General features: G+C 39.7%; 2 protein-coding genes across 2 annotated transcripts in view; one reads left to right on the top strand and one right to left on the bottom strand.

The window, feature by feature from the left end:
* RIDA (reactive intermediate imine deaminase A homolog) overlaps window positions 1-27758 on the top strand; it is a 959578-nt gene that overhangs the window by 923804 nt on the left and 8016 nt on the right. The gene's annotated exons all lie outside the window — the stretch shown is intronic.
* On the bottom strand, window positions 5675-27716 carry POP1 (POP1 homolog, ribonuclease P/MRP subunit). The gene is made up of 15 exons (XM_051610161.1): window positions 27387-27716; window positions 24771-24953; window positions 23458-23633; window positions 21127-21375; window positions 20475-20562; window positions 19990-20165; window positions 19111-19361; window positions 18887-18980; window positions 18025-18136; window positions 16944-17063; window positions 11880-11995; window positions 10345-10536; window positions 9339-9493; window positions 8207-8548; window positions 5675-7396 (listed from the first exon to the last, which is right to left on the bottom strand). The coding sequence occupies exons 1-15, from the start codon at window positions 27505-27507 to the stop codon at window positions 6736-6738; spliced, it is 3036 nt and encodes a 1011-aa protein (XP_051466121.1). The 5' UTR covers window positions 27508-27716; the 3' UTR covers window positions 5675-6735.

Below are 27758 nucleotides of genomic sequence, written 5' to 3'. Positions count from 1 at the left end.
CAGCTGCACACTGCTGGGTTGAAATGCTTAGCTCTTAGAAAACAAGCACTTAACTACCAAAAGAGATCTGTCATTTGAGACACATGCTAACGCTGTGGACTTACTATACCAAAATCTTCATTTGATGTGCTTTAATGTACACATTGAAGTGTGTATGCTATAGAGCCCTAAGGTGCTCTAAAATCATAAGAAATCAAACTAAAAACCAACCAACCAGCAACCAACACAAAACCAAAAGAAGCAAACAGCAAATGGAGGACTACTGCTGTTTACACAGTAGACTCTTGAGGACTGTTTTTAGAGCCCATCCAGTGAAACAGCCAAAAGACTGTCTTGCTGGTGGCATGTGTATCAGTTTCCTCATGGTCCTCTATGAGAACAGGTCTTGGAAAAAAATCCAGATGGGACCTGAATTCACCTTTCTAACCGTGGAAGGGATGCTTGAGGCACTGGAGACAGGGTAGAAAACAGTATCTTTCTGCCTTGAAAACAGCATTTCTTTCTGCCTTGTTCAAAAATGTGAATGACAGAACATGCCCCCCAAACATTATCTTGCTGCAGGATTTTAATGTCTCTATGCTCTATATTACAGGGAGGCCTTTCCTGTGGCTTCTGTTTTTCTGATGTGATCTTTTTTACTCCATACCAACAAGCTGCAAAGGTGCTTTCCTCTAAGAAAAGGGAGCTGAATTTAGGGCATTTTTACAAGCTAAAATCTAGCATACTATTCAGATTACCTTTTTAAAGAAATAGAAAACTCAAGTTTCAAACTATAGTGCTTTTAACAGGAGAGATTTAAAACTCATCAGGCTTTGGAGGTTTTAATTTTAAAGTTGTGTCAAGTCTTTTTGCTCCTTAGGCAATCACAGAAGGTAGCATATGATGTGAGAAACCAGCCTTCAAGCAGGAAATTGCCATTTTCTGGATAGTTCTGGTTTGCCATACAACTTGGAGTAAAACAAGCCTTCTGCATGTCTACTAACCTAAAAATATTTTTTTCCTTCCTTTTTTTTTCTTTTTTTTTTTTCCTTTTTGGCAGATGAACCCACAATGCCTGGACTGGGATCTCTAAGCTACTTGCTAGTCTACCTTCCTTCTCCAACATCAAAGGACTTCCAGAGCTTCTCCACCAGCATGGGAAGGATGGGCTTCCACAGCTTTCAACAGAGAGCTGCTGCTATCATGTTGCTCCAGAACCAACTGCAACAGGTGGTTCTCTCATGCTCCAGCACCTGTCCCAGCCAGTGGCTGCTGGACATGTGCACCCATGTTGGGCACTGCCCTGCCTGGATACCTCCTCAGTCCCAGCATCAGGTTTGGGTACACTCTAGGGACTACATCAATCTGTAGTTTTGGGGTTGCCATTTTAGAAGCTGTGTCACTGTGTGCTACCTATAGGCACCGAAGTTCTTAAAGACACATGAAGTATGGCTAATTTTATAGAAATAATTTACTCCAAGGCTTATGAATCATTAGCACCTGAAAATATAGTTGCTCAAGGAAAGTCTTAAAAGGACTAATAGAAATTACAATTAATTCTCTTTTAAGACTTCCCCCAGACTACTATTTTATTGATTCACTAATGCTTCTTTTCATCTGCTTCTCTTTATAAATAGAAGCTTTTAGCCAATTTAAAATACTTCTGTGATTTCACTTGAAACCTTGATATATTTGCCAACTAATTTAAAAGAATTATTGCGTTGTGAAGACATTCAGAAAACGTGGATGCAATTGATTCCTGTAAGACAAAATGTCTTACAGGAAAATAATTTATCTATTGTTAACCCTTTAATGCCCACTTGCCTGTATCAAAACCACTTCCACATGCATCTAAAAAAAACCAAAACAAACCAATTAAAAATCACTGCATTAAGCAGCAACTGCCAACCCACAAAGTGTATTTTAAATTGCAGATTTGTAATTTGTTCTTCTGTGCACATACTCTGCATTTTCTTTGAGTGCTAAGGAAAAGTAACAGACTCTGATAAAAGTACAGACTCTGATACATGTGGTCTCTTTCTCTCCCAACCTAACCCATTCTGAGCAAATGGCTTTGCACGTGGGTGAAGCTGCAAGCTGCCTGGGGTGACAGCTAGTACAATTTGGGTAAGATTTTTCAGAAGTATATGTGCAGTATTTATAATAAATATATATACATATTTATAAAAGTGTAGAAGATCTATCACTAGAGCTACAGGTAAAACAATTGGAGTGTTTCAAGTGGGGAGGAGGAGGTGGTTGATTTCTGAAGTGGCATTTAAACTAATTTTTGAGTTATAAAGCTCTAAATAACTTGGGTTTTGTCTATCAAAGTTTATTTTTGCTTCATCATATTATCCAATGTGAAAAAAAGAACAAAACCAGAAATTAAGAGAAGTGATGTGAAACAGTGAGCCTTGAAAGGCACACAGGTTTACAGATGCACAAGCTCCCCCATCTGTCACAGACACTGTATTCCTTTAAAAACAAAACATTTTCTAGGCTAAGAAACAGAAGGCTGAGAAAAGGACTGAGCTGAAATGGCCGTTCTCATCCTGGCTATTTATTTCATCTTATTGAGATGAAATGCTGAATTGCACCATCCTTCACAGCAAATCCTCACATACTTGGATAATGAAATTTGAGTCGTGCTCTTCTTTCAAACTTCTTTTTCATTCTCTGCTTTACTCTTGCTGTGTGTGTCCTGGATGGTGTTTTTTTTTTTAATTTCTGTTTCTTAAGAACCAGGCTTAGCTGTGCAAGGCTGTCAGATTAGCAGCTCTGCTGTAAGCCCGTGATGAAAAGCCAGCTAAAATGTGTCAAGCAAACTGATGCTGGTACGTGTTATTCACATCTTGGAGTGTCTAAAAATAAAAAAAATATAACATCATTCTGTGTAGGCATTTTTCCTACTAGAGAAGGAACTTATTTCTTTAAGAAGAGATCCAATGCAATAAATGGCAGCTGTGTTTTGTCTATTCTGTTCTTTTGTCACCCCATCTAATTTGCAAATTACCTTGAACTAATTAATTTTATTTTGTCCAGGATCAAGCAGGTTCCAACTTTCAAAGCCACCACAAAATGGTTTCAGCCAATTTCCTCCTGTCCTTTTCCAGAGTTCTCATTATTCAGTACAAGTTTACTTGCTTTTGCAGAGATTTGATGAGACCAGTGTTCACAAAGAAGAATTTTAGTACAGCTGAGTTGAACTGGCAAGAGGTAAACCATGGGTGCTATTTAGATTCCTGACCTTGGGGAACAGCGTTTAGAAGCATGGAAGAGCTTTGTGGCTCTTTGTTTTGCAAGTTGTATTTTTTGAATATGTTTTTCTGCTTTTCTCAGAGCTTCAGAAACCTGCCTTTGGTAGTTTACTCCCCTGACCTCTGTTCCTGCTACCTGCCTCACATGGATATGTGAATGAATCGAGTTTGACACACCAGGCTCTTCCAGATTTAGAGCACTGAAAGAAAACCCTCATGCTGTATTTGACTGTGCTCTGTGTGTGCCACGATCCCCCAAGTCTTCCACGTTCATCAAGATGTCTGTCACCCTGCCAATTATTTTCCCAGATTCGTTTCAACAACCCCAGCTGCCTTTCTGCCAGGTAACTTCAATTACTTACACACTGCTAAACAAACCAATTGCCCTCAATGTCTTTAACAAACACATAACAATCTGGCCAGGCCCTGCTTCACCTCATTCCACAGAGTAATCACCACTCTTTTCTGCAACTTCATCTTCTGGATCTGCCAAGGCAGAGAATGTGAATTGCAGACCCGAGACCCTCAGCTTGGTAAACCTCTTAATCTCTTTGCCTGTCTTAATATAGCAGGCAGCTACCATGTAAATCGTGGTTCAGACTGGGCAAAGGCCCTTCAACAGGTGAGTGCAGCATTCAGCTGCTCTAAGGAAGCACTTCACAGTGCTACTGATAATGCCACAATTGTCTTTTGTGCTTTACATCAGCTTTCAAAAGCTCTTGCCAAGCAAGGAATGAGAACTAAGGGTTTACACTGGCATCCATTTTGTGAAAGTCATCTGAAGAACCGCATGGGAGCCAAAGAGTTTATGAGAGTGTCTTTCACTGAAGGAGAGCTTCCTGGGTTCTCAAAAAATGCTCATGTATCACAGCCCACAGGAGCTGTTCCAGATGCTCTGGGGTAGTTGTCCAATGGATAGTAACTACAGTAAGATACAGCCCAAGAACAGATGTGCACTGCAAACTACACCTGATTCAACATGATGAACACTGACATACTGTCCAGCTGATGCACAGATAACACAGGTTTAATTATCCACTGCCTGATTACCTGGTGTTGACACACTTTTTATGACTATATCCCTCTTGAGACGCTCATATTTTGGAAATCCCAACCACAGATAAAAATTTCCTTGCAGCTACATGAAGTCACAGTATTTTCCTGACAAACTTTGGCTGAGATTTTTGAACTTTTTTAACTTATCAGGCTTGCAGTATATTTTACAAGGAGATTGAAGTCTTAAGGCATAAATCATTGACTTAAAGGAAAACAACTGTGTAACAATATTACAAGATATACAGAGCAGGATGCACTTGGATTCCAGTTTCTGTTCATGGGCTCACTAGAGAGAACGATCATAAATCAAAAATAGAGGATGGAAATCAAAGAAAAGTAACAGGAAGTGTCAAAATGAAAACCTGGCAGAAATTACCAATAGGAGGAAAAGAAAAAAGACTCCAGATGTTTTTAAAAAAATAAAAACCTGGGAAAGATTCAGTGAACAAAAGATCTACAAGCAGGAAAGAAAAAATGATAGCTTGGGTGGGTGCTTCTCCTCTTTCTTTCTCACACACAAGCTGGGTCTAGTGAGGCAAGAAAATATGTATCTACTAAAAAGATGAGGGAGGCAAGGGGGGGGAAAGTCATAGAAACATTACTTCCCCTTCCTTTCTTCCCATGAAGCACAGCTCTGGAAACTTTGATCCTGGAAATATTTCAATTGGACTCACAATTCAAAAGGTTCATTAAATCCAGGATGATTACCACGAGAGAACTCGATCAGAGCAGCCAGGCTATAATGTTTAGGCAGCTCCTTATTCACACTTACCTCCAGGCTGCAGCACTCAACTCAGTCACTGGGCAAGGAGCGTGTGAATCCCAGCCCTGTGTAGCACCAAGTGTTTTCCTCTGGGGCCACCTGCTGGCTTTTGCACATATGCTTCTTAGGACTTTTCTGGGACAATCAGGCACATCGAAGGTGAGCAATGCTGGAGCCATCAGACGGGATTTCTCCTGGAACTGTAGCCCAAGCTGTGATGGAGGCAGTGTCTTTCCACCCTACATGCAACCGTAACTCCAACTGGCGTGTGGTTCTTAAAACGATCTTCTGAAGACTTAGAAAAAAATAATCTGGCTCCACTTCCCAGACTTCCCTTGTGATCTTGTGTTCCTCCTTCCCCATGCATGTGCCACCTTTAATCTGACAACAGCCCTAAATTTTATAATTGTGGAAGTCAGGTACTCTAATCCTTCCTCCAGCAAACAACTCCAAACATTAATCTAAGACATTTCAAACGTTAACCTATTAATCTAAAACTTTTTCAAAGAAAACTGTGAATGAGGGAATTAATTTGCAGACTGATACTTAGAAAGACTCATTGGCTGTTTCATTTTTAATTTCTTAAAGAATCAAGCTTAGTCAGTAGACTCTTGAATCAAGAATAGATTAGATTTTTATTTATACATGATCATTTCAGGGTCATTTTACCAACTGTATTTGTATCATGCTGCTATTAAACTACAGTGTATTATTGTGAATTCATTTTCAAGCTACTTCACTCAAGAATGACTAGATGCTTAAGGCTATAATTACAAAAAAAACCAAAACACCAAAACCAATCCACCCAGGGAAATCAAACACCTTTCTCCTCTCACCCCTCCAGCATACTTTACAAGTTTTATGAATTTAAACAACATTCATAAACCATACAGTAAAATGAAGAAACCTTTGATCCTAGCACATTCCACACAAAAATAGCCTTGCATGTTAAGGAACCAAAATATCCCATTATTAACAGAAAGCTGATGCTGACCCACCAACAGCAATTTGCACCTGCAAGGCTAATTACCTTTCAAAAAGAAGAGCTTTCTCTCTCAGATTAGAGAGAGACTGACATGCTTTCCAATTTAAGAGCCCCAGTTCCTACAGTTCAAGATTATATTGTCAGGCTATATTTTATCTGCATTTTATTTAAGCACAGAGCATTTCCACCAAAGTAATGACTCTTCTGCTGTCTTAGTAATTTGTCTACTTAGCTCTGTTCCACTGCAGCCTCATGCATTCAGACACAGAGAACTTGGAAAAGCCACTTGTTATATACACTGGTCCAGATCACATGCACTTATATGTGAACAATGCACTGCAGAGTTACAATCCATCTGACCATAAGATTTCTAAAAGGAAAATAATTATTTTCTGTGTATTGTTATAGCATCCATTGCTCTGAGGTGAAAAGTGAACAATGTGCTTTTTTTAGAGATAAAGATCATGATAATGGATGCATTACTGTCAGGAATCCTTAGCAATGAAAGTAATACCAGGTCTGTTTATGTTATTTTCATGAATAAAGCTACAAAGCTTTTTAATTATTTCACAATCCAGAAGACGCTGTTTGGGCTCAGAATCACCTCAAATTTGAGACGTACTGGAAAGGCGACAGAAGACAAAACAGACACTCTTTGGTGTTTTTGGCATTCTACTGCATTGCAATGACACTTAAACCTCAATAGTAAGTCTTGCAAATCTGTACTGTAAAGATGCTGGAGTTCTTAACAAAACGAGCCCTTTTTTATCTGCTGGCTGGTTGTATAACATATAAAGTAATCCTGTCAAACTAACAAAACCCAGTGCTTCTCCACAGCCCACAGCCAATGAAAAATCCCCTCGAGTAACATATCCCAAGAGAGTTCTGGAGCAGTGGGAAGTAACATCTGGGAGAGCACCTGACCAAAGACCAAGAATGAGGTCTTCATGCTCCTCAGTTGTTTCCTTATCTGAAACACTTGGAGGGTCACTTTCTACAGCTTTCATGTTATGTTTTTTCTTCTTCTTCTTCTCCTCCTTTAGTTTCTGTACCCTGTGCTTGAATATGTCATGATGTCTGGGTTCTTGAGGACCGCAGAAGAGTTTGTCTTTGCTTAGATGCAGCAAGTCGTCTTCTGTTGGGATGCAAATCATGGAATGTAATTCAGGGTTCCCCTTTCTCAAGAGAGACAAGTTGACCCATACAAGAGCCCTTGGATAGCTCATCAAGATTGGCAAAAAGACATCTTCAGTCATTTCCTTCTGTCCCAGTCGAGAAACAAGGCGGACTCGCCGATCTTTTCCAGCAGTGGGATAGCACCAGGCTGATACCTGCATTAGTAGTTTCTCGCTCCTATTAAAAAAAAAAAATTAAAAATAAACATAAATGGTAGTTATTAACAAGTCTTACAACAGAAATCCAGTGCCCCACATATTTGCAAGAGCACGATGTAAAAAAAAAATTCCTGGGGCTTTCTGTAATCTTCCAGGCTTATATCACTCTGAGCAAAAAGAAACACGGATGAGTAGAATTCATGTGCGAGGCTATTTCTTCAGAAGGAGGCACTACTTGTTGAACCCCTCCCAACTTGTTAAATAACAAATGCTCTAAAACCTTCAGTGACATTAATGCAGTCCAGACCTGTTGATGTTTTCTTCCTTTGATAAGTACACAACAATTAGAGACCTGCATTCAGGCACTTTCCAAACACTGTTGCTGCCCTCAACTGTTGCATTGGAAGGCAGGTGACTCTCTGTTTTATTTACAGACTTTATTAAGTAGCACAAGAACCACCTGTGACAATGTTTGAGAAAAAAGAATGCAAGTTGATTTACACAGCAACAGTTTTAAAATCACAGCTGTCAGTCTCTAAAAGCTCCATCCAATTGGAAGTGGACAGAATATGCCAACTCCAAAAACACTCTAAATTCAAGAGTTTTAAGATAATTTAAGAAATTTACATCTAGTCACCAAGTCTGCTGAGGAAGAGCAGGAGAAGGATTTACACTCAACAGCAAATTCTAATCCACAACAAAACGATTTCATCTCCTAACTGTATTTGGATCAAATAATTCTATCATCTTAATAATTAAGGCCTATTTTTTCCTTTCCGCAATTCAAAACAGAAGTAATACCTCAGATGCGTGTATCATTTTGACATACCTGAGAACAATAAAGTCACTTGTCTTAGTTTCATCTCTCCCACCAAAGTCTTGGGTGCCTGTAACATCATTCTTCATTAGGACACCTTCAGAGCTTGTTATTTCCATGGTCTCCTTTTCCTCATCAGTCTCAGGGGAACTTTCTTTGACCACTTCAGCTTTGGGGCCACAAAAGCTATGCCCTTCCATTGTGCAGCACATAGGGTGTGGGGAAGAAGGATGTACAAATTCTCCTGAAGCTTTCATTCTTCCCTCCCAGTTCTTCGTCAGTTGCCCCCAAGGACAGACAAAAGGGGTCAGAGTGCCCAGCTTGACATAATTTGCCCTTTTTGCAGGTGGTCGTCTAAATGATAAATCAAGTAGGTAAGAAATTTGTTTCCTGGGCCCTTGCTGAATCCTTAGCACTTCCAAAGGCTGTCTGCTTTGTCCTGCTGGTCTAATAAAGTTTTTTGTTTTCAAAGTGAATTATTCAGAACAGAAAGTTAACTGTGCATTCCCTTTGTAATCGCATTGAGTAATAACTCTAAAGTCATACGTGTAGACAAGTGTTGTATTTCTGACCACCGTATCTTTCAGCCATGATGGTTATTTCTATCTACCATGACTGACATGACAAATTTCTGCTTCTCCCTCCTAGCTGGAAGAGGAACCAACACCAGTTGGTGAAAGGACACTTCCAGCTACCCCGTACTCATGGTTAAGAGTTCTGTGCTTATTGTAGTGAAAACAAAGGTGAACTTCCTAATACCCAGTATTTACAAAGTGGACACAAATATACCTCTTCCTTCACTTTATTCTTTTACATTTAGTGCACTCTGATATTATGCCTTTGATTTCTCCCTCCTTTCTCATTTGCTACTAAGGGAGCTGGAAATAGCTTTGCCTTGCTGCAGCCCTATAACTGAGCATATCTCTGGGAAAAGAAGGCTGGTTAATTTATATGCCCTGTTCAGCAGAGCTTTTCTCTTAAATATATCTAGGATTCTTTTCATGTTTACAACACTAGAATTAAAAACACTAGCATAAGATCTTTATAAAAAGTCCTATTCTTAATGAACACAACAGATAATTAAGAGACTATTATAAGTATTCATTTTTTTCATTCCTGAAATCGATTTTGAAGTTAATGTTACCGTTTGAATTTTTCAAGAAGACTGGTTTCCAGTTCTTTTGCAAACTTCATTCCTGCCTGGCAGTCTGGGAAATCATTTGGAGTGTGAGGTATTCTTTGATATTCAGAATGCTTTAAAGCCTCTTGCAAGCCACCGACTCGTACACCTCGATATATCTGTTATAAAAACCAAAACCCCCAAAAAGCAATATTTATACTGGTTCCGGGTTCCTAACCGAAACAAAACACTCATCTGCAGATGCTACTGCCTTAGAAAATGGATTGTCTATCACTTTAGCATCTGAACAAATAAACTTAAGTTCGGTTTTCGCAGTTCTAGAGGCTCGTTTCAACAAAAACGTTGGTCATGCTCTTTAAATTTAATTCTGAAAAACTATTAACAAAACTGAAGGGAATATCACAAGTTCTAATCTTCTACACTGCCAGGAATGTCATAATACTTCAACAAAGTCACTGCCCAATTTATTTTAATTGTACATTAGGTATAACTGCAATTAATTCCCCAGCACATTGAAAAGCATACATTTAATTGCAGAAAGACATTAAAACTGTCATCTAAACATTCAAAGCAGGATGCTCCAAAGAGCACCAGAGAAGCAGTCAAGCTCAACTCACACTTTGTGTTTCAAGCTCTCTCCCAAATCAAAGACAACCAATTTGTTGACAGAGTGGTGGAGACAGCCAGGATGGAAATGGATTAGCAGCAGGCACCAAATGATTTCCCTTTAGAGACATGTGCCCTTAGAAACACAGAACACTGACTTCCTGCTTTAGCTGCCATGTGGGCACCGTTATAACCAACAGAAGATACAGAAAGCCATTCTTTAAAATTTCAAGACCAGGCCTCTGTCCACAACCAGTTCATACACCCCCTTTCAAAGTGGGACTTTAACACTGTAATCATGAATTGGTTACACAATGAAGCATAACTCTCCAAAATTGGTTACTTTTACCCAAATTATATAACATGTGACATTTACTTGCAGTTTGCAATGAAAGTAACTTACAAAAGGAATCCAGAAAGCCATGCCCCAGCCCTTTGGGAGATAGATATCCCAGCCACTCCCCCATCCTGGTCGATCTTCTCCAGCCATTTTCCCAGGCTGCTGCACCAACAGTATGGGGATCTTAGACTCACAAGGACCCAAATCAAGGTGTGATCCAGGTACCAGTAACTGAGATCTCATATGGTTTAAATCCTGAGAAGGAGGAGACATTTCCCATGAATTAGTAACCATTTTCCCCTCTTCCAGATACCCTTCCAGGACACTGGAAAGTTATTAAGTAGGCAAAATATACTACTAATATGCTATTCATCTGAACTGGCCTTCATCAAGGCATGAAAAATTATTTTTAGAAAAAGTATTAAGCATCCATTTTCTCCCCTTCCTACTTCCACAGACCTTGATGGAGGGCAGATACTGAAACCCAGAGCAAAAATGTACAGCACAAACAAAGAGGGAAAAACAAGTATTGCAACTTGGTATTTATAGATTTGTGCACAAGCCCAGACTGAACAGGTGCTTTCAGTCTGTCAATACACAGAGCAAATCTGAACTACATCCAGGGAGATGGGAGGAACAGTTGGTCGCAAAACAGTTTCACATAAAGCATGCTGGCACCAAGGCTTTGTGAATCACCAGTTGCTGTATTTCATTTTGTCACATTAGGAATACACCTATAAGAAAACAGACCCTCAGACTGCCTCTTTACATGTACTTTCTGCATCAGCTGTTTTACTAAGCAAACACTACATTTCATGACAGCATGAAGAACAGTCACATACAAAAAGATTGTGCTGGTAGCTGTTGTGCACTAGTGCAACATTTTGTGTTTTGCTTTTCTTAACACTATGCCAGACAGTTTGAAAGAGCACAAAACTAATTTTTATGAAGAGAGTATTTAGAGAGATGTTTCTGCCATACAATTATTTTCTATTTTTTATTACAATGGTGCCAAAAGTTTATCACCTCTTGAGACTAAATCACTTTTTTACCCATGCACTTTATGGGTTGCTCCTTCATTGCCAATGCAAATGACCAGATAGGAGATTTCAAACCTGTAACAGCACAATTAAAGCTGTCTACAAATCACAGGTACTGCCCAGAATGCTTACAACAGTGTGCTGCAGTTCAGAACCAGATGGATTTACTTCATTTCAACTTCTGTGATTCTTTTATCAGGAGAATTATCCTGAGTGCCTAAGGAGTGAACGGCCAGAGCCCCTCTGGGCCACTTAATCCCTTTTATCTGCTGCACATGAGTCTAGGTGATGCAGGAAAACCCAATTCTAAACCCTCCTGCTAAATAAGCCTACAACTATTTAGTCCTGTAGACAATCCAATAAAGCTTTCTTTTAATTCAACCAAGAACAATGGCTGTGCAAGAACATTACACAAAGGCTACAAAATAAACACTTCAACTCAGCAGCTGGATACTGTGACATTAGGAAACTACTAGTCTTGGATTTATACAAGTTCCAAGAGTCTCATCCTATGGCCCATTAGCCATTTTTTCCATGGCAATCCACCTTTGTAGTTACCTGCTCTGAGATTTTATTTTCAGTGACGTTCTTACAGATGTCCTGGTCCCAGATAAAGCTGTGAGCACAGTCTACAGGTACACCCTCCAGGTACAGCTGCCTAACTTTATCATTATCTACAAAAGAAGAGAACCTTAAAACAAAATTCAAACAATTTCTGTGGTTTAAGCATCAAATTACCAAACCCACTCCACTACTGTAAGTACAAGTAGACAACTAAGGAAGCAGATTGTTAAAAGCTTCACAAGCATCATTGCTTCTGCAATATCTTACTATTAGCTTTTCCAAAGACAAAATATGAAATAAACTGTTAGCTTTAGAAGCATTTCCCTGGTATTCTCTTATCAACAGGCATTTATTACAAATGTCATAATCTTTGGCAATATAAGTTACATCTTCAGCATGCCACCTTTAATATTTTGGAATCAAACCTTTCAAGCTGAGTGTGACGCTCAACAGGTTTGGTAAAAATCAGAAAGAGCAACACTATGAAGGCTGAAATAAGTCTGCCTAAGCAAGCTTCTAAGAGAAGCAAGGGTAACCCTTAAGAAGTGTACACACAGGTCGTATTTTAATGGATATGACTAGCTTGCAGCTACTTATTTAGCACTGTCTTCCCACTCTGGAGCTTTTCAGGCTCTGGACTTCAAGGAACAGACTATTCTTCGCTTATGTCTGCACCGACTGTTATATGTGTTACTGAAGATAAATAACACTTCTAGCTTAAAACTGATCACTGAAATATTAAATAACCTCCCTCTTCTTCAGGTCCACAATCTAACCAAAGCAGAGAAAGCAGATGTACCTACCTTTAATGAGCGACGTATTCAAAGCCACCAGTGTACAGTATGCAATGCATGCTGATTTGTATTTTAAGTAAATAATTCTTACCACTAAGCAATACGACAAACAGTTCTGTGATTAAAACCTACAGGGACTGCTTCTCATTTTGTCATCGACAAGGTCTTACACATTAAAGGAAGAGAATATGTTGGGTTTTGGTTTTTAAATCACTTATTTCAAAAGAAGATTCAGCTAAATTGTCCAGTTAATGTTTACAAGACTTTGAACACAGAAGATATGGATTATTCAGTGGTACTAACAATAAATAAGTACATTCTTTCTCCTTGATCCCCGCTGAACTTGGAGACTTTAATCTCTCTCTACTAAGAATATTATAATCCAAATCATAATGCCAAATCCTCACACTAGTTCTCTTTATTTCTTACCTCTCTCCTGTTTTCTTCAGTTCACATTTTAAGATTGCTGGGGAAATAACCCTACTGATGAATAAGTTGCTGATGAAAGTGGAAGTAAGATGTTAGAGCTAGTATAGGAAATGGGGAATTGTACACAAAACTCAGAGACAATCAGCACATTATCTGCTCCTGCCAGTGTCAATGGTTGGTGTTCACACAATCCAGGCAGATAGAGAAAGGTTTTGTTCCATTTAAAGCTGCTGTTCTGATCTGTGTAGGTGATTAATCATCTTGGAAAACAGGCCTAAGAGTCAGAGTGCTTCTATTTAAAATTTTTCCTTTCCTCTCTGAGGAAAGAACAGAAAAAGCAAAAATATAAACACTGCTAGGGAGCAGTTTCAGAGCCATGTGTACATAGGAGTGCATGCCTGGGCAACTGATGCCAGCTACCTAAACCTCTTCAAGATGTGCCTTTACAGGCAAGGACTCAGGCGCTCTGTTTTGCAGAGGGAACTTTTATCTCACTTATCTTTTATGATGCATTCTACTTCTACGCATCTCAATTCACCGATTGTTTAAAAGCTCCACCATACTTCTTGTTGAGCAGTTTTTAAAGCAGTGGAATTTGTATTTCTCCACAGAAGGAAAAAGCAGATCAAAATGTCCAAAGCATACTTTAAAATGGAAAAAAGAACAGCACTAATTCGCAGTCATGGAAGCACTGACTGCTTCCTGGAAGTCTTAACTTGCAGAAGGCATAAAGTTGCTGAGAAGGCACTGAAAATTATTTATTCAAAAGCCTTCTATCCCCCAGCCTAAAGAAATGAGGACAGTTCTTTGACTAAATCCCATCAACATGTGTCTGTAACATACAGCTTGCACACATGCATATGCATTCAGGAGCGAGAGTAACTGGGTAAGACTGAAATTACCTTTGATTTGTTAGCATGGCACTCATAGGGGAAAAACCACACAGGCATGTATTAGAACAGCACTTCGAAAAAAAAAAAGGGATATGGACAGATGTGTATCATTTCACAGACTGCATGTATTACAATGTACAACCAAAGATGATGGCTGTAACTTACCTAAACTATTCACCCATTTGACAATGCAACTTTACATTAGAAAACATTTCCTAAGAAAATCAGTCAGCTTTTACACAACACTGAACGAGAAGCTAAAGCTCAGACAGAATCTGCTAACATACACAGTCCATTTCAATCTTACTAATACTAAGCCTAATAGTACTAATAGTATTTGAATACCCAGGAAGCAAAAAGGGGGGGGGGGGAAAGTGTTGAATACAGCTAACGTTCATTTTTATTGCTCAATCAACATGACATGTCATAAGGGAAAAGAATTACTACGATTTCTTAAATAAGCATCAGCTCACTGTATTACAACATCTGAGTAAGGTTACATCAAACTAAGGCTCAGAAAGTTTATGTAGTTATAAGGCTCATAAAATGATTTTTCTTTTAAAGAAGGGAAAAATTAATACCACCCAAATGGAATTACAGATCTTAGAGAAGTCTTAACTTTTTTTTACATGGGTGTTACTGGGGAAATGTTGGTAATACTATCGCTGTAGTGATGTACCCTATGTGTCATCATTAAATTCCTTCTTTTTTTTTGTTAAACAAACTGCCCTTCAAAAAACTGAAAAGGAAAATAGTCTCCATTCTTGGGTGAGTCTTGGCAAAAGAACCAGTAGCATGAGTGGACAGAAGTGGTTGGAAAAATGCTGACAAAAGTGCTAAAACTGCCCATTAAGGCAGAGATACAGCAGAGGTAATAGCTGTCTCATAACCTGCTAAATATTTAGGTTAGGAACAACAGTCTTTGCAGAGTAACAATAACCTCTCTTTCCAGCTAACACCAAGGAATACTCAATGAGGGAGACAGGAAGAGCGGCAGCTAAACCTCAGTCTTGAGTTTCTCAGGCAGGAGAGATGAACTACCATACCATAGGATTCTCCCCTGTGCATGTAACAGATACACAGGAGACTGTGAATGATCCTGTAACTCTTCCACCTGTGTGTCTTCCCATCGCTGAGTGGGAAAAAATGGAAAGCAGCCACTTTGCCTGCTGACCTGTTAGTCCCCTCTAGTCTCTCCTTAACTGCTTCTTGTAGGAGGGCTGGCCTCTCCTTTTCTACTCCCCTATCATAACGTCCTTTTGATTTTCTACTACAAGACAGCTGTATTGTCTGTCTTCTTTCATCCTTCTGCCTACTCAACTTCTGTAGGAGCAACTTGCTTAAGTCCTTCAGCAGAACTTAAATTAGAAGGTACAAGGCAGTTTACCTTTCCTTCGCAGTTGATCAAGGACCCTTTCCCAAATACAAGTCAGAGAGGCCAGATGCAGTTTTAAGACCACAATGAAACAACAACAACAAAAAAAAAAGGCACTCAGAAAAGAATCAGAAAGCAATACCAAGTTTTCTGAATGTTTGTGGGATTTTTTTGCAAGTGAAGAATAATCCCAAGTAGAAGGATCTTGAATACAGCCATTTTCTAGCCAGCCAAAGGAAAAAAGCCAGAGGCATTTTCTTTCTCTTGACCCCATACCTTATCATCTGATCACTACCATGGCCTCTCCTTCCTGAGGGACAATCAGCTCTGGCAGTGGGAGAGAAACTACTGTGAGATACTTCCAATGCCAAGATGCCTTCTGCTGATCTTCCCTTCTTGAACACATCTTCACAGGCATGACAAGCAGAATGAAGGGAGCCAAATTACTTCCTCTACTTGCTAACTCCTCTACTAGTTCACACCAGTATCTGTAAACAAGTGCTATATAGCTCACCTTACTTCTCAGCAGGAAGGAATCAAAGTAGAGGTCATGTATGCTGCAGCATTTCCAACAGGAAGATTAATGATGAGAAAGTTAGCTGAGCAGAACTAATTATCAGAAGAAAGGCTGTTCTACACACAGAGAGTAGAACAGGAGGATATAAGAAAATTCAAGGAACAGAGAGCTGTGCAGAGAGCTAAAAGACAGTAAATGAAATAGGTGTTCAACCTGACTTAAGTAAAAGGTAAGGCTACATTATTCTACCATCTTGCAAACACACCACCAAGGAAATTAAGTATTTTCAAGTCTCTGGAACTTTCAACTGGTCCTATTTGGTACTGTTTGCTAGCTGGCTATTATGTTTCTCATATTAAGTGAGGCAGTCTGTGGCCAGTCAACCTAATTGGAAATGCCTATACAGAACTGTATAGAAACCCCATTGCATTCTGTACAGGCTCTTGCTCATTTTTCAAGGACTCAAATCCAATTGAATTTGAATTTTGCACTGAAATGTTGTGTAAGTCACCACTGAAATGAAAGTTTAATTTCACACATTGGTGATTTTTTTAAAATAACCAGCATTTTGGCCATCTGAAATGCTAATCTTGCAAAAGTAGTATTTTTTTTTTCAGTAGAACTGCAACTTTAATCACTGCAGGACTATAAACCAGAAAGAGCAGATACCTTCTTGGAGAGAATAAACAGCATCAGGAAGACACAACATCCAACAGAAACTTTCTAAGTAGCTTTTAGCACCTGGTTGGCCTTGCCAGGATTCGAACCTGGATCATCTGTATGGTCAGACAGAGGCTTCCACTGAGCACAAGACCAGCTTTGGTGCATGTCCCTCCCTCACAATTGCTGTTCTATGCAACTTTCAAGGTCTTTCTGTTCTTGACAGGGACAGTGGAAAGGGGAAGGAAATATTCTGAAATCAAATGCTACAGAAAAACAGCAAGAAAGGATCAGTAGATGAAAGTTAATGAAAACAAAAGTGTAGAGAGAAACTGAATCTCTTGCTTTTGGCAGTTCTGGGAGAAGCATAATATAAGCAAGGCATTTTACCTCGGTATTTTTCGAAGTCTGGTACAGCTTTTGTCTTCTTTTTTGGCAAATTGACTCGAGGATCTCCAACAGTGAGGCCCAGTATTGTACCTGGTGGCATTTCTGACGGTGAACTTAACCCTTTAAAAATACACAGATTAATATTGCCAGGAAAGCACCCATTAAGATTTGATCTTTTTCTGCACTGCTATTTTGTGCTTTTTTCCCTGCAGGGATGTAACACAACTGTAAGTCTGAGAAGCAATCCAGAGTACTCAATGTATCGTGTTTTGAAAACTCATCAATGCTTGTTAAATATCCAATAACATAAGACAACAGCAATGTAAGAGTTTGCAATTATATTTATGCTTAGCATAGAAATGAGGTCACTCACAACTTAGAGACTCAACTGATCCTTTACACTTGGCATAATCTTGTAAAGAACAACCATCCTTTGTTTTATCCTCACCTTCCAGAGAAAGAAAATTAAAAAATGTGTTTTTAAAAGTTTTACATCATTTCTGCTTAACTACCTCATACAGGATAGCTGGAGTATAGTGTGAGATTTACCAAAGCCAGTTTCTTATCTGCTTCAATGCTAGAAAGTGAGATGAGTTAACTTTATGATACTTTACAATTCAGCCAAATACACAACTGTTCATTAGAAACAAAAATACATAAAGCAGGGTTTAATACTTTCACTCTGGGGAGAAGACTACCATTTTATCTGTGGAGGTATTGTACAACTTATTGCCTTAATTTGGTGTGTATTGGGAGAGAGAGAGCATACGTCAGACTGTGTATCCATCAGCAATCTCAAATCTAAGTTCATGAAGATAAAAAACAAGATTCAGTTTATCTATTATGAGTTTGGACTACACAGAGGATTAAAATTCCCTCAAAAAAAGTTAATGTAACATTTCTCAAATCTTTGACATGCCACAGTAATTACCTAAGCACATGCTCAATGAGATCACACTCTTGAGCAAGCAAAAAAGAACCATTTTCAAACTGAAGTCAATTTATTAGCATGCCAGTTTTGACCACTTAAAAGAGTGTAACAGTTTCCCCTTCCTCCCATAGCACCCACATGCCCAAATACCTTCTAATAGCTCAAAAACAGCACTTTGACGTTGATGAAGTGATACTTTTTCAGAGTTCTTGCAGTTTTCTACCCACCAGTTATTCTGTTCTGTGTCTGACTCTGCCATCTCCTGGAAAACAACATATCTAATTAAACTCCAGTGGTCATTCAGTATTTTCCATCAGTATGAATTCACTCACAGTTTGCCTTCACTACTAGGATTGCTTTCTTCAAGTTTCAAACCAAAATAATGTTGCCCTGATGCAGTCTAATCCTATGCTGCACCTTACAGTACAGCACCTGTGTTCCAAAAACAAACAAAGCAATCCACAATGCTTCCTAATTCTGTGTTAATTATTTCTTGCAGAAAGCAAGAGATTTCCTGGCCTTGTAATGCATGCTGTGAGAGACAAAAATCCCCATTAAAACCACAGTGATGCTATGTACCAAGAGGTGGACAAACTACATATTTATCAAAAACATAAGTTTTCTGTACCTTATACCTCCTGCCCTTTAGCTGTAGATGCTCTAGCTCATTGTTTGAGAAACATGATCTATGGTTTATCAAAAATATAATTCATTATTCTGGACCTCTCAGCACAATACATCACTACAGCAGAAACTACATAACCTGCTCAACAGAACCATTGCTTCTCTTTTCCTCCTACACCCACTTAAAATCCAGATATGAATTCTTCCTGAGATCAGCATTAGTCAAGTGTCTCAAACCAGAGAAGCTAACTGAGTAGAAATACATAGGTTAGCCTTTACAATAAGTAAGGCTAGATAGTTTACAACTTTTTTCTAGCAAAATCAAGCTTGCACATTCTAGAAATCTTACTAAAAAAATCAGTAATATCTAAACTGCCAATTTCCTTACTGTTTGGAGAGAAGCTGCTTTCAAGGTCCCTGTAAGGGCGGAGTGTGATAGGGGGCCAATCAGCCGGTATCTGAGAATCTCCATCGATCTGTCACTGAAACAGAGGTAAATTTTAGGTCAATGTATGACAGTACAACACACTTTTTTTCACAGTATTGTTAAACCAGAATTCAGCTACATTAACTGGTTGAGGGTCACAGGTTCAGACTCTACTATGAACAAACCTGATCACAATGCCACTAGCCTGAGAGATCCAGGAGTAGGACTGGCCTGGATCTCTAGTGCCATCACCAATTATTTTTTTCAATGGCACAGCTTTTTCTCCTTCTTTATCCTCCTTCTTTCTTTTCTTGCCAAGGGTCACAGCCACATCTATTTGTTTTTCCTCTTCAGTTGATGTTGTAACAGGCTCAGGAATATAGATTTCTTCAGGCTCTGTACACTGAAAAATTGCTTTTAGCTCTCTCAGTATGTCCTTAAGAAAAATGAGAAGTCTGGATTAGGTTGATAAGCAGCACATTGAAAAGCTTAAGTACACTTTTAAGACACTATTTTATTTTCCTATGTGGATTTATATTTATTTATAATATACATTTATTTTCCTACAAACTGTATTCTGCTGAAGGCCAGGGTTTACATTTAAGAGCTGAAAGTAACATTGAATATTGCCAGGAATTTATTCTCACTAGAATTGAGGCAAGAAATTTAACGTTTTAAAATGTATTTATTTTTAAAGTTCATAGCTAAGTACCAGATTATGATTATCTGTCATGAGACCAAATAGCCTTTTGGGGGTGCCAGTGGGAAGGATATGAATCAAGCAACACCATATAGCTAACATATCCTTAAGCAAGTGACACTAGGAAACTTTTAACAAGCTCAAACATTAAAAAAAAAGTCTCTGGGGCATGCATCTCCTGTACAAACTTAATAAAAACAAGTTACAGAACATAGATATTGTTTGGAGTGGAAACAGTCTTCCAACTTGTAATTCCTGAAGCCATGTAATATATGTAGCTCTTCTACACCTTTCAGAAGTTATCTTCATTAAAAAATGCACAATGCATTAAAAAATTAGAGTTCAACTGTAAAGAAAAAAATACCTGCTTGAGGGCTGGATGCATCCAGATCCACAGCTGTCTGTTTTCAGACCCATCCTTGGGTTTCCAAATAAATGTAACAGGACCAAGCATATCCTCAGGATAGTGATCTGCTCGGTAAAGATTCAAGGAACCCTCGAAACCTCCAGACAGACAAGAAGCCTCTTCAAAAGTTAATCCTAAAGAAGAAGATACTTATTGAAAAACAAAATCATGTATTATTTTAAAAAGACAAAACTGAAATTCACTCTGGCTGCTGGGACAGTACCAAAGAAAAAACATGTACCACAATTAATTTCTTAATAGGCAACTGAAAGTATTAATGTCTAGTCCTATTATGAGACACTAATTATATTTTTCAACCAGTACCACAACTCTGTATCAACTGTTACTACTATTGAGACTGGTAGGATATTAAAAGGACAAGAATGGCTCATCCCTTAGTCTAATCAGAATCTTAACTTAATTTTGAACCACATGAAATTTACCTGTGTCAATATTACATATTCGAGCAAGTTGCTCCAGAAGTTCATTCTCTTTTCCAGTCAACTCCAGGCAACAATAATATGATAAGTCCTGAAACAACAGGATAGTGGTAAAGTGAAAATAACTCTTGAAAACAAGCCTGGCAAGGAAGGACCAGGCAGAGCTTCACAATTTACAATGAAATTGTAATTTTTTATTTGCTAAAGTTTGTCTCAAAAACAAACAAGTTTTCTTTTTTAACTTAAAATTGTTAGTTATGGGAGAGCTGTCAGGCATTTCTCATTTGAGGACCAATCTGCCTTTCAAATCAACAGACTAAAAAGGAAACCAAACAAAGCACCTGTCTTCAAGAGCATCCTGCTCAGGAAGATGATGCAGGGATTCATTGAATCTCTTAGCTCTTGAAAAGACTGAAGATGCAAGTATTTCAGTCATAGTTAACACAAGGCTTTTCTGAAGGTTCATCTTGGTCTCTGCGATTCTCGTCATGCTTCATTATGATTATGAAATAATTCATTTCATACTTAGCAGTTATTAACAGCTGACACAACAGTACTTCAAAGAGACAGAAATATTCATCGTAGCAGCACAGCTGATTACTTCACCTTGGCAAAATAACAGAGAAAACAAATTAAAAAGCTGTAAGTGTGGTACCTGAAGAAGGCAGTGTTTTGTCATGGCTCGGTAACAAGCTCTGTAGCTCTTCTCTGTAGGGCTTTCTCCTAAACAGTATCCCCATTTCTTTACCATATGAAACCTCTTTGCATGCCAAATATGCGTTTCCAGCCAAATATTCTTTCTTTGCCTGCGATTAAACTCTGCAACCAAATTTATGTGGCGCCTTCTAGCTTTGCGGCATTTAGTCTTTGACTGTTCTTTTTTCTGATGTACAGCTTTCTCTGCCTGTTTTTAAAAGAGAGGGTATTGAAGGAAAACTGAAAAGGACAAACTTCTGTAGGAAAAACAAAAAAGGTGACATATGTAAGGATACAGGAAGTACTAGCATTAAAATATACTTTATTCTGATGCTAGTTCTCCATAATTCTTGAGGCAACTTCATACATAAGTCCCAACCACAGAAGTACATTGAGGTTTGAATGGAACCCACAGATAAACTAAAATCCCCACATGTCCAAGAACTTATCAATAAACAGAAAGATCTGCTACTTATGTGTGAAGTTTTTGCCCAACATCAGTATATCCATGTGAACAAATCAACATGACATTAGGAACACCTGGAGATTTGAGCTCGTATAGAAGCGATACAGATCTCAGACTGCCAAGGAGGACCCTAAGAATGGGATTGCCAATCAATGGCAACCCATGAGATCAAAAAAGAAAAGCACAAACAAATAAAGTATGTTCCCATCAGACCTATCATTCCACCACAGAGAAGGCAATATAAGCCACTGGATCAACAATGTGTGACTGATTGGTTCAGAGAGGCAATTAGAGAAAAAATGATGTGACACTGTAAATGAAAAACATATGTCTTTAGGCTTTTTAGGAGATAACAGTTAGTAAAGGTAAATGTTTGTATGAAAATGGGCATGAAAAAGGGTCTAAGAAAAAGAAAGAAAGTGCAGCAGAACTGGAACAGTTAACTTTGAAGAAGCAGACTTCAAACACTGAAACAGGCAGAACCTTTACAAAAGGAAATGGCTCAGGAGATACCACAAGGCGCAAGAAAGGATGAAACAGAACAACCTGTGCAAACACACAAATTAAATCAAAAGACATGAGAAAACATGGCAGAAAGCATACAACTGCACCAGGGCTAATTAAATAATCTAAAAAATCCAAGAATCACATAAGGAGTAGAAACAAGGATGGGAGAATAACTGAGTATACCCAGAGAAATGAGAAAGTCTATCCTGTCAAGAGTTTAAAAGGTAGGAAACAAAAGAACCAAGCGTAAACGTTAAATAAATCTAGATTAGTTACCAAGGATAGAGCATATAACCAACTAAGTAAAACAGTCCACTCCTTCTTCCTTCAGTTCTCAGAAAACAGGCCACATTGCATTTCCTCATGACTAACAAAGAAAAAAAAAAAAAAAAGCCAACCACAGCAATAAAAGAAGAGGTACAAGTTATGAAGATTCAATAAAACATGTCCTGAAGAACATCTAAGTATCAGAAGCAATTCTGAATTATGAACAATCATCTCCAGGAACTCAGGAAGAAAAGGTAAGGTCTAAACTTAAAAAAGACAATGCAAGGAAAAAAAGAATGCCAGAAATATGTTCATCAGTCAACCTTAACAGACAGAAAATTTAAGAAGAAAACTCACTTGATCACTTTAAGAAATGTCTAGAGATGATAAAGTGCTCAATGCCAAACATAAGAAAGATGAATTCACAATAAAATCCTGTTGAACCAATTTTTAAATTATTTTTTTAATACACAGAGGAAGGCCACAGTGGGTAAGAAGCAAGTAACTCCACAGGAGCATCCTGATTAAATGCTGAGATACTGCCACAAAATGAGTTTCATGAGCGACCAGGAACAGTCAGTTACTAAGTCTTCAGCTGTATGCAGCCTGCCAACAGCTCCAGAATACCTCCCATGTCTGAGCTGTAACACATGAACCATCATGCCAGTCATGAACAGGCTATGATGGCTTGCAGCCAGCAGGGCCACACCCAACAGCTGTGGTGGGGTGCAAGGCAGACAGGTGTTACTGAGGACTCCCGGGTCTCCTAGGATGAATGAACTGCCTGAATGACCCCTCTTGCAGTGGACCTTTTTATCATCACTAATAACTTTTCAAGATGTTAAATAATCATAAAACCAAGTGGTTAGTGAGCTTTACTTGAGCTACCATCAAAAACTGAGGTCTTCCGGCATGTTGAATCCAGATGTCAGTCAACGTTTGAGAATCTACGTACCCAGGGAAGTTCTGCAGATAAGCTCAGGTCTGAACATTAATAAATGCACAGCTGAACATATACAGCCTATCAAATACTACAAAATGCATGTGTACCTCTTTTCTGGCCATCTCCTGGAGCCGCCTGGGTAGGCGTTTAATGTTGTGACTCATGGCTCGCCTGCGCATGTGCCGAGGTAGAGTCTGGAAAACCAGGGAGTTTGAAGACTTCTGAGTAACCGCCTTGAGCATGGCATTGATCTCAGCAGCACGAGCTTCAGCAAAGGCAGACACTGGAATGAAAAGAACTGCATCAGAATGTGACAAATGGCAAAAACCAAAGAAGGGGACACTGCACATAAATTACTGAATTCCTGCATTACTAGAGAATTACTAGTACATCAGTCTATTGACTTATTGAGATAAACACTGTGTACTATTACCGAAGAAATACAGATATGGTTATATAACACTTACACATTAATGGATCTGAAAGCTATGGTATAGCCAAGAAATCCTATATGCATTAAGTACTACTTTATTAAATTAAAATAGCTATCTTTTCAGACAGTATTCAAAGAGATCAAAAATCTTCAGCATAAAAAAAAAATGTAAGCAGTAATCACAGAATCATAGAATGGTTTGGGTTGGAAGGAACATTAAGGTTCATCTAGATCCAATTCCTCTGCATGGGCAGGGACACCTCCCATTAGACCAGGTTGCTCCAAACCCCATCCAACCTGCCTTTAAAAATTCCAGGGAGGGGTCATCCACAACCTCCCCTGGGCAACCTGTTCCAGTCTCACCACCCTCACACTCAAGAATTTCTCCCTGATGTCTAATCTAAATCTTCCCTCTTCCAGTTTAAAACTATTACACCTTGTCCTATCACTACATGCCCTTGCAAAAAGTCCCCCTCCAGCTTCACTGCAGGTCCCCTTCATATTACAGATTGTTTCAAAATTATTAAATAAAAAATCCAGAGGTTGGTGTTGTTTTATGCTTATGCTTTTATGCTACCACCAGAGCACCACCACATTTTGAAAAGCTACTGTGCCCTCCTTAATAAACTTTCTCTTAGATACAAAGTTGTTTTTAACTCCCATCATGGGCAAAACCAGTTTCACTGACTACATTACAAGCAGATGACAGTCCGTACTAATTGTGCTGGCAAACAGAAACCAAACTGCATATCCCTCAGTACAAGTAAGTGCAGTAATTCACCTTAGAATTCTGAAAGGACTCATTGACCAGTAGCTGGTCAGTCATTCATTCAGTACACAACTTCTGTATTTTGGAGAAAATTACAGAAACCAGAGCAATACAGCATCAGTTCTAATTTTTGCTCTTGCACAAAAAATGACAGCAAACTTAATCATCAGAAAGTTACCCTGGACATATAAATCATGAGCCCTTTCTTATATACAAACCTGTTATGTATTTTGGCATTTCCACAGAAACACTCCGGCATCCTCCTTGCCATCCTCCTCTTCCTCTGCCCCTCTCTCCTCTATTTTGCCCTTTTGGAAAATACTGGTCTTTCCTGTAAGAAGGCCCAGATGACTGATTCGAAAATTTCTGCTGCTGATACTGCTGCTCAGAATGAACATCTCCTGGGGGGTTTAGAGATTAAAAGAGGTAACAAAAATGCAGAATAGCCTGAGTAACTGATAACCAGACAGTCTTTCCTCATAAGACAGCATTGCACACTCCTCCCATTATATGTAATATATGTACCTGAAAAAGCCATCAGAAATGAGAAGAATCAAGTGGTTTTTTATAGGAAACAGTACAAATTTTGCACTGCACTGCAGCAAGCCTGCAGTAGATAAAGTGACTTTCGCACATTCTGAAAATAGAACCCAGTCCAGACTTTGCCTCCAATACTCTATCAGATCCTACAGGAAAGACTTGACTAAAATTGGTCTATGCAACATCAGTAGTGATTTTTACTATTGCCTACTGAGGGTTTTAGTATCGAACCAGCAAAGCTAATATTCTTCCCTCTTGCTTCTTGATTTTTTTTCCCATAAGCAAATGTATTCTTGTCTCACTGGCATATAGTTCTGTTACAGCAATAAATGAGGTAAGCATATGTTGGTGCAGTAAGCTACTTTTCTGGTACAGGCACTTTTCAAGAGCGATAAGCACCTAGCAGTACTTCAAGTTAAAGAGGGTCTTTAAGACCATATTTAAAGATTAGTTTATATTTAACCTACTAAGCTGAGTTTGAGTTTGCATTTCTAGTACAACTCAAGATAGGGTTCTCAGGCAGCTCATGGTGGACAACTAGACTGAAAAGGGCCAAGACAGCCATTCCCATCACCCCACCCACTGCATCCAGATGACTGCTTGAAGGAACATGGAGTCATACAGTTCAGGGAGCTCCTCTAATCAACCCAAAATCAACCTGTGTGGTAGGAGAAATGAAGTAAGAGATTAAGAAAAAAATCAGTTTACAGGTTGATGAGCTTCTTAAACAAGCCTATGACATGGTGCCAAAAATGCTATAATTCGCCTCAGGAACAGCCAGAAAGAAGCAGATTTACCTCCAAAAGCCTAAATTTATGTGAGCTTCAAATGTCAAGGAACCTCCTTTTTCCATTTCAAATAATCATTAAGCTGAAGTTTTACGTTCAGCAGTAATGCTGTTGCAGCCCTGATGCTACCACAAATCATGCAGAACTGCAGTAATTCATATGAAAAAATAAGTTGTTTTTTATGTGGAACAACTCCACGATCCAAGTTCTCCACATGGCTGAGAGCAGCACTGTCGAGACAGTAGGGTGGAAGTGAGAAGTAAATAGCTGGGAGAGAGATATGGATCTGCCTCAGTGAGCAAATCTGCATGGCCCACAACTGGGCAGCAATTAACTAATACAATGAACACACCCTTTCGCTATCAAGTTAGCCTAAAAATGGGGGAACTATTTTAATCAGAAGATGGAACTGTTTCAAAAGACAGTGCCTAAATACCTTAAGAAAAAATTAAATTACTTTAAGCCCTATGTAACTCAATAGTTTTAAAACTCCTACTTTGTCCTGTTTTTACAAAATAGCCCAGTAAAACCCAGACATTCACACTATACAAGAATGCTATAGGGATGAAAATGCATGCTATTCAAGAGGACAGAAAAATATAACCACATAATCTTAGGAGTTCCTTGCTACAAATAAAGTTAGAAAAACGTGTTTAATCTGGCAGTACTCTTGTCATGATACTCCAAAATCTTCAGACAAGGCTGACCATAATTTGCTATGTCATTCTGTCTGCTTAGGAACTCTTCAGTCACCTAAATACAGCATCACTTAAGCATTTTTTGTCCAACCACAAAGATGCAATTTGTCAACTTCTGGAGGCCTCAAGGTAACAGGCTCTGCTCTTATGTGTGCTTACATTTACTTTTCCAGAAACAATATAGGTAACAAAATAAAAACATTAAATGGGGGGGGGGAATGGTAATCAAAGTCCAGTTGAAAAATACAGGATGCAAGTCTTAACACAAAGATTGAAAAAAGCACCTGGCATACAGGTTGACAGGATCTTTCTGTTTTCATCTGCTAAGGTTACCTGCGTGTAAAATGCTTCAGCCACGACCTAGCAACACTGCCATTTTAGGGAAAGCCCTTGCTGCCTCCTGCCAGCGCTCTCCCATAGATACAGAGGCTACAAGCACCAAAGGCAGCTTGTTTGGCCATTCTGATCTGATGGGAAACCAGGGCGTTGCCAGCAAGCCAACCCAGCTCATCCTGCGGCTCCCAAGCCTGGCAAAAAGCGAAGGGGGATCACTGGTGGGGCAGAACAGTCAAATTAAGACTAGTAACCGCCGCGAGGGCATGGGAATTTGTTCTGCAACCGAAGGGATGACGCAGAAAAAACATGCAGAGAGGAGAAACACGGCTAAAGGAGGCAACAGAGAGGACGAAGCTCCCACACCGGGCACGCCTCGCCGGGGCGGAGGCGGCTGGGCCGCCCGGCCCGAGGGGAGGGAGCCCCTCTCCGCGGCCCCCCCCCCGGCCCTGGGCAGAGGGTCCCGCGGCCGCACCTGGGGGCGGGCAGGCTCTGCTCCCGCCGCTGGAGAAGGGCCCCGGCTCGGCAGGAAGCGTGACGCTGGCCGGCTGGTTCCTCATCTTCTTGGCCCGCTTCTTCTCTCTTGCCCCGGACATCTTCGGCCGGGCCCAGACGGCGTGCGGAGGGGAGGGCCACGCCAACCCGCCCCGCGGGCGGGCTGTAAGCGCCCGGCGGGGGCTGCTCGGCCTCTCGGTGCCAGAGGGGGAGGCGGGGAGGGCCTGGCGGGCGGAGCGGCCGCGGGGCACGAGGCGCCGTCCCCAGCCCGCCGGCACCGACCGACCGACCGACCGGCCTGCGCGGCCGCCTCCCGCCCCACGCGCGGGCCTGGGCACTGCGCATGCGCGGG

Source organism: Apus apus, chromosome 2, assembly GCF_020740795.1.
Source record: "Apus apus isolate bApuApu2 chromosome 2, bApuApu2.pri.cur, whole genome shotgun sequence".
Lineage (NCBI taxonomy): Eukaryota > Metazoa > Chordata > Aves > Apodiformes > Apodidae > Apus > Apus apus.
The sequence above is the reverse complement of the archived record's forward strand: the minus strand, read 5'-3'. Positions and strand labels throughout refer to the sequence as shown.

Coding starts and splice junctions, on each gene's coding strand:
- POP1 (XM_051610161.1), bottom strand. CDS start 27,507: ATGTCCGGGGCAAGAGAGAAGAAGCGGGCCAAGAAGATGAGGAACCAG. Junction 20,563..21,126: donor CAAAACACTGCCTTCTTCAG/GTACCACACTTA, acceptor CTGTTGTTTCAG/GACTTATCATATTATTGTTG. Junction 8,549..9,338: donor CTTCTTGAAAAATTCAAACG/GTAACATTAACT, acceptor TTTATCATTTAG/ACGACCACCTGCAAAAAGGG.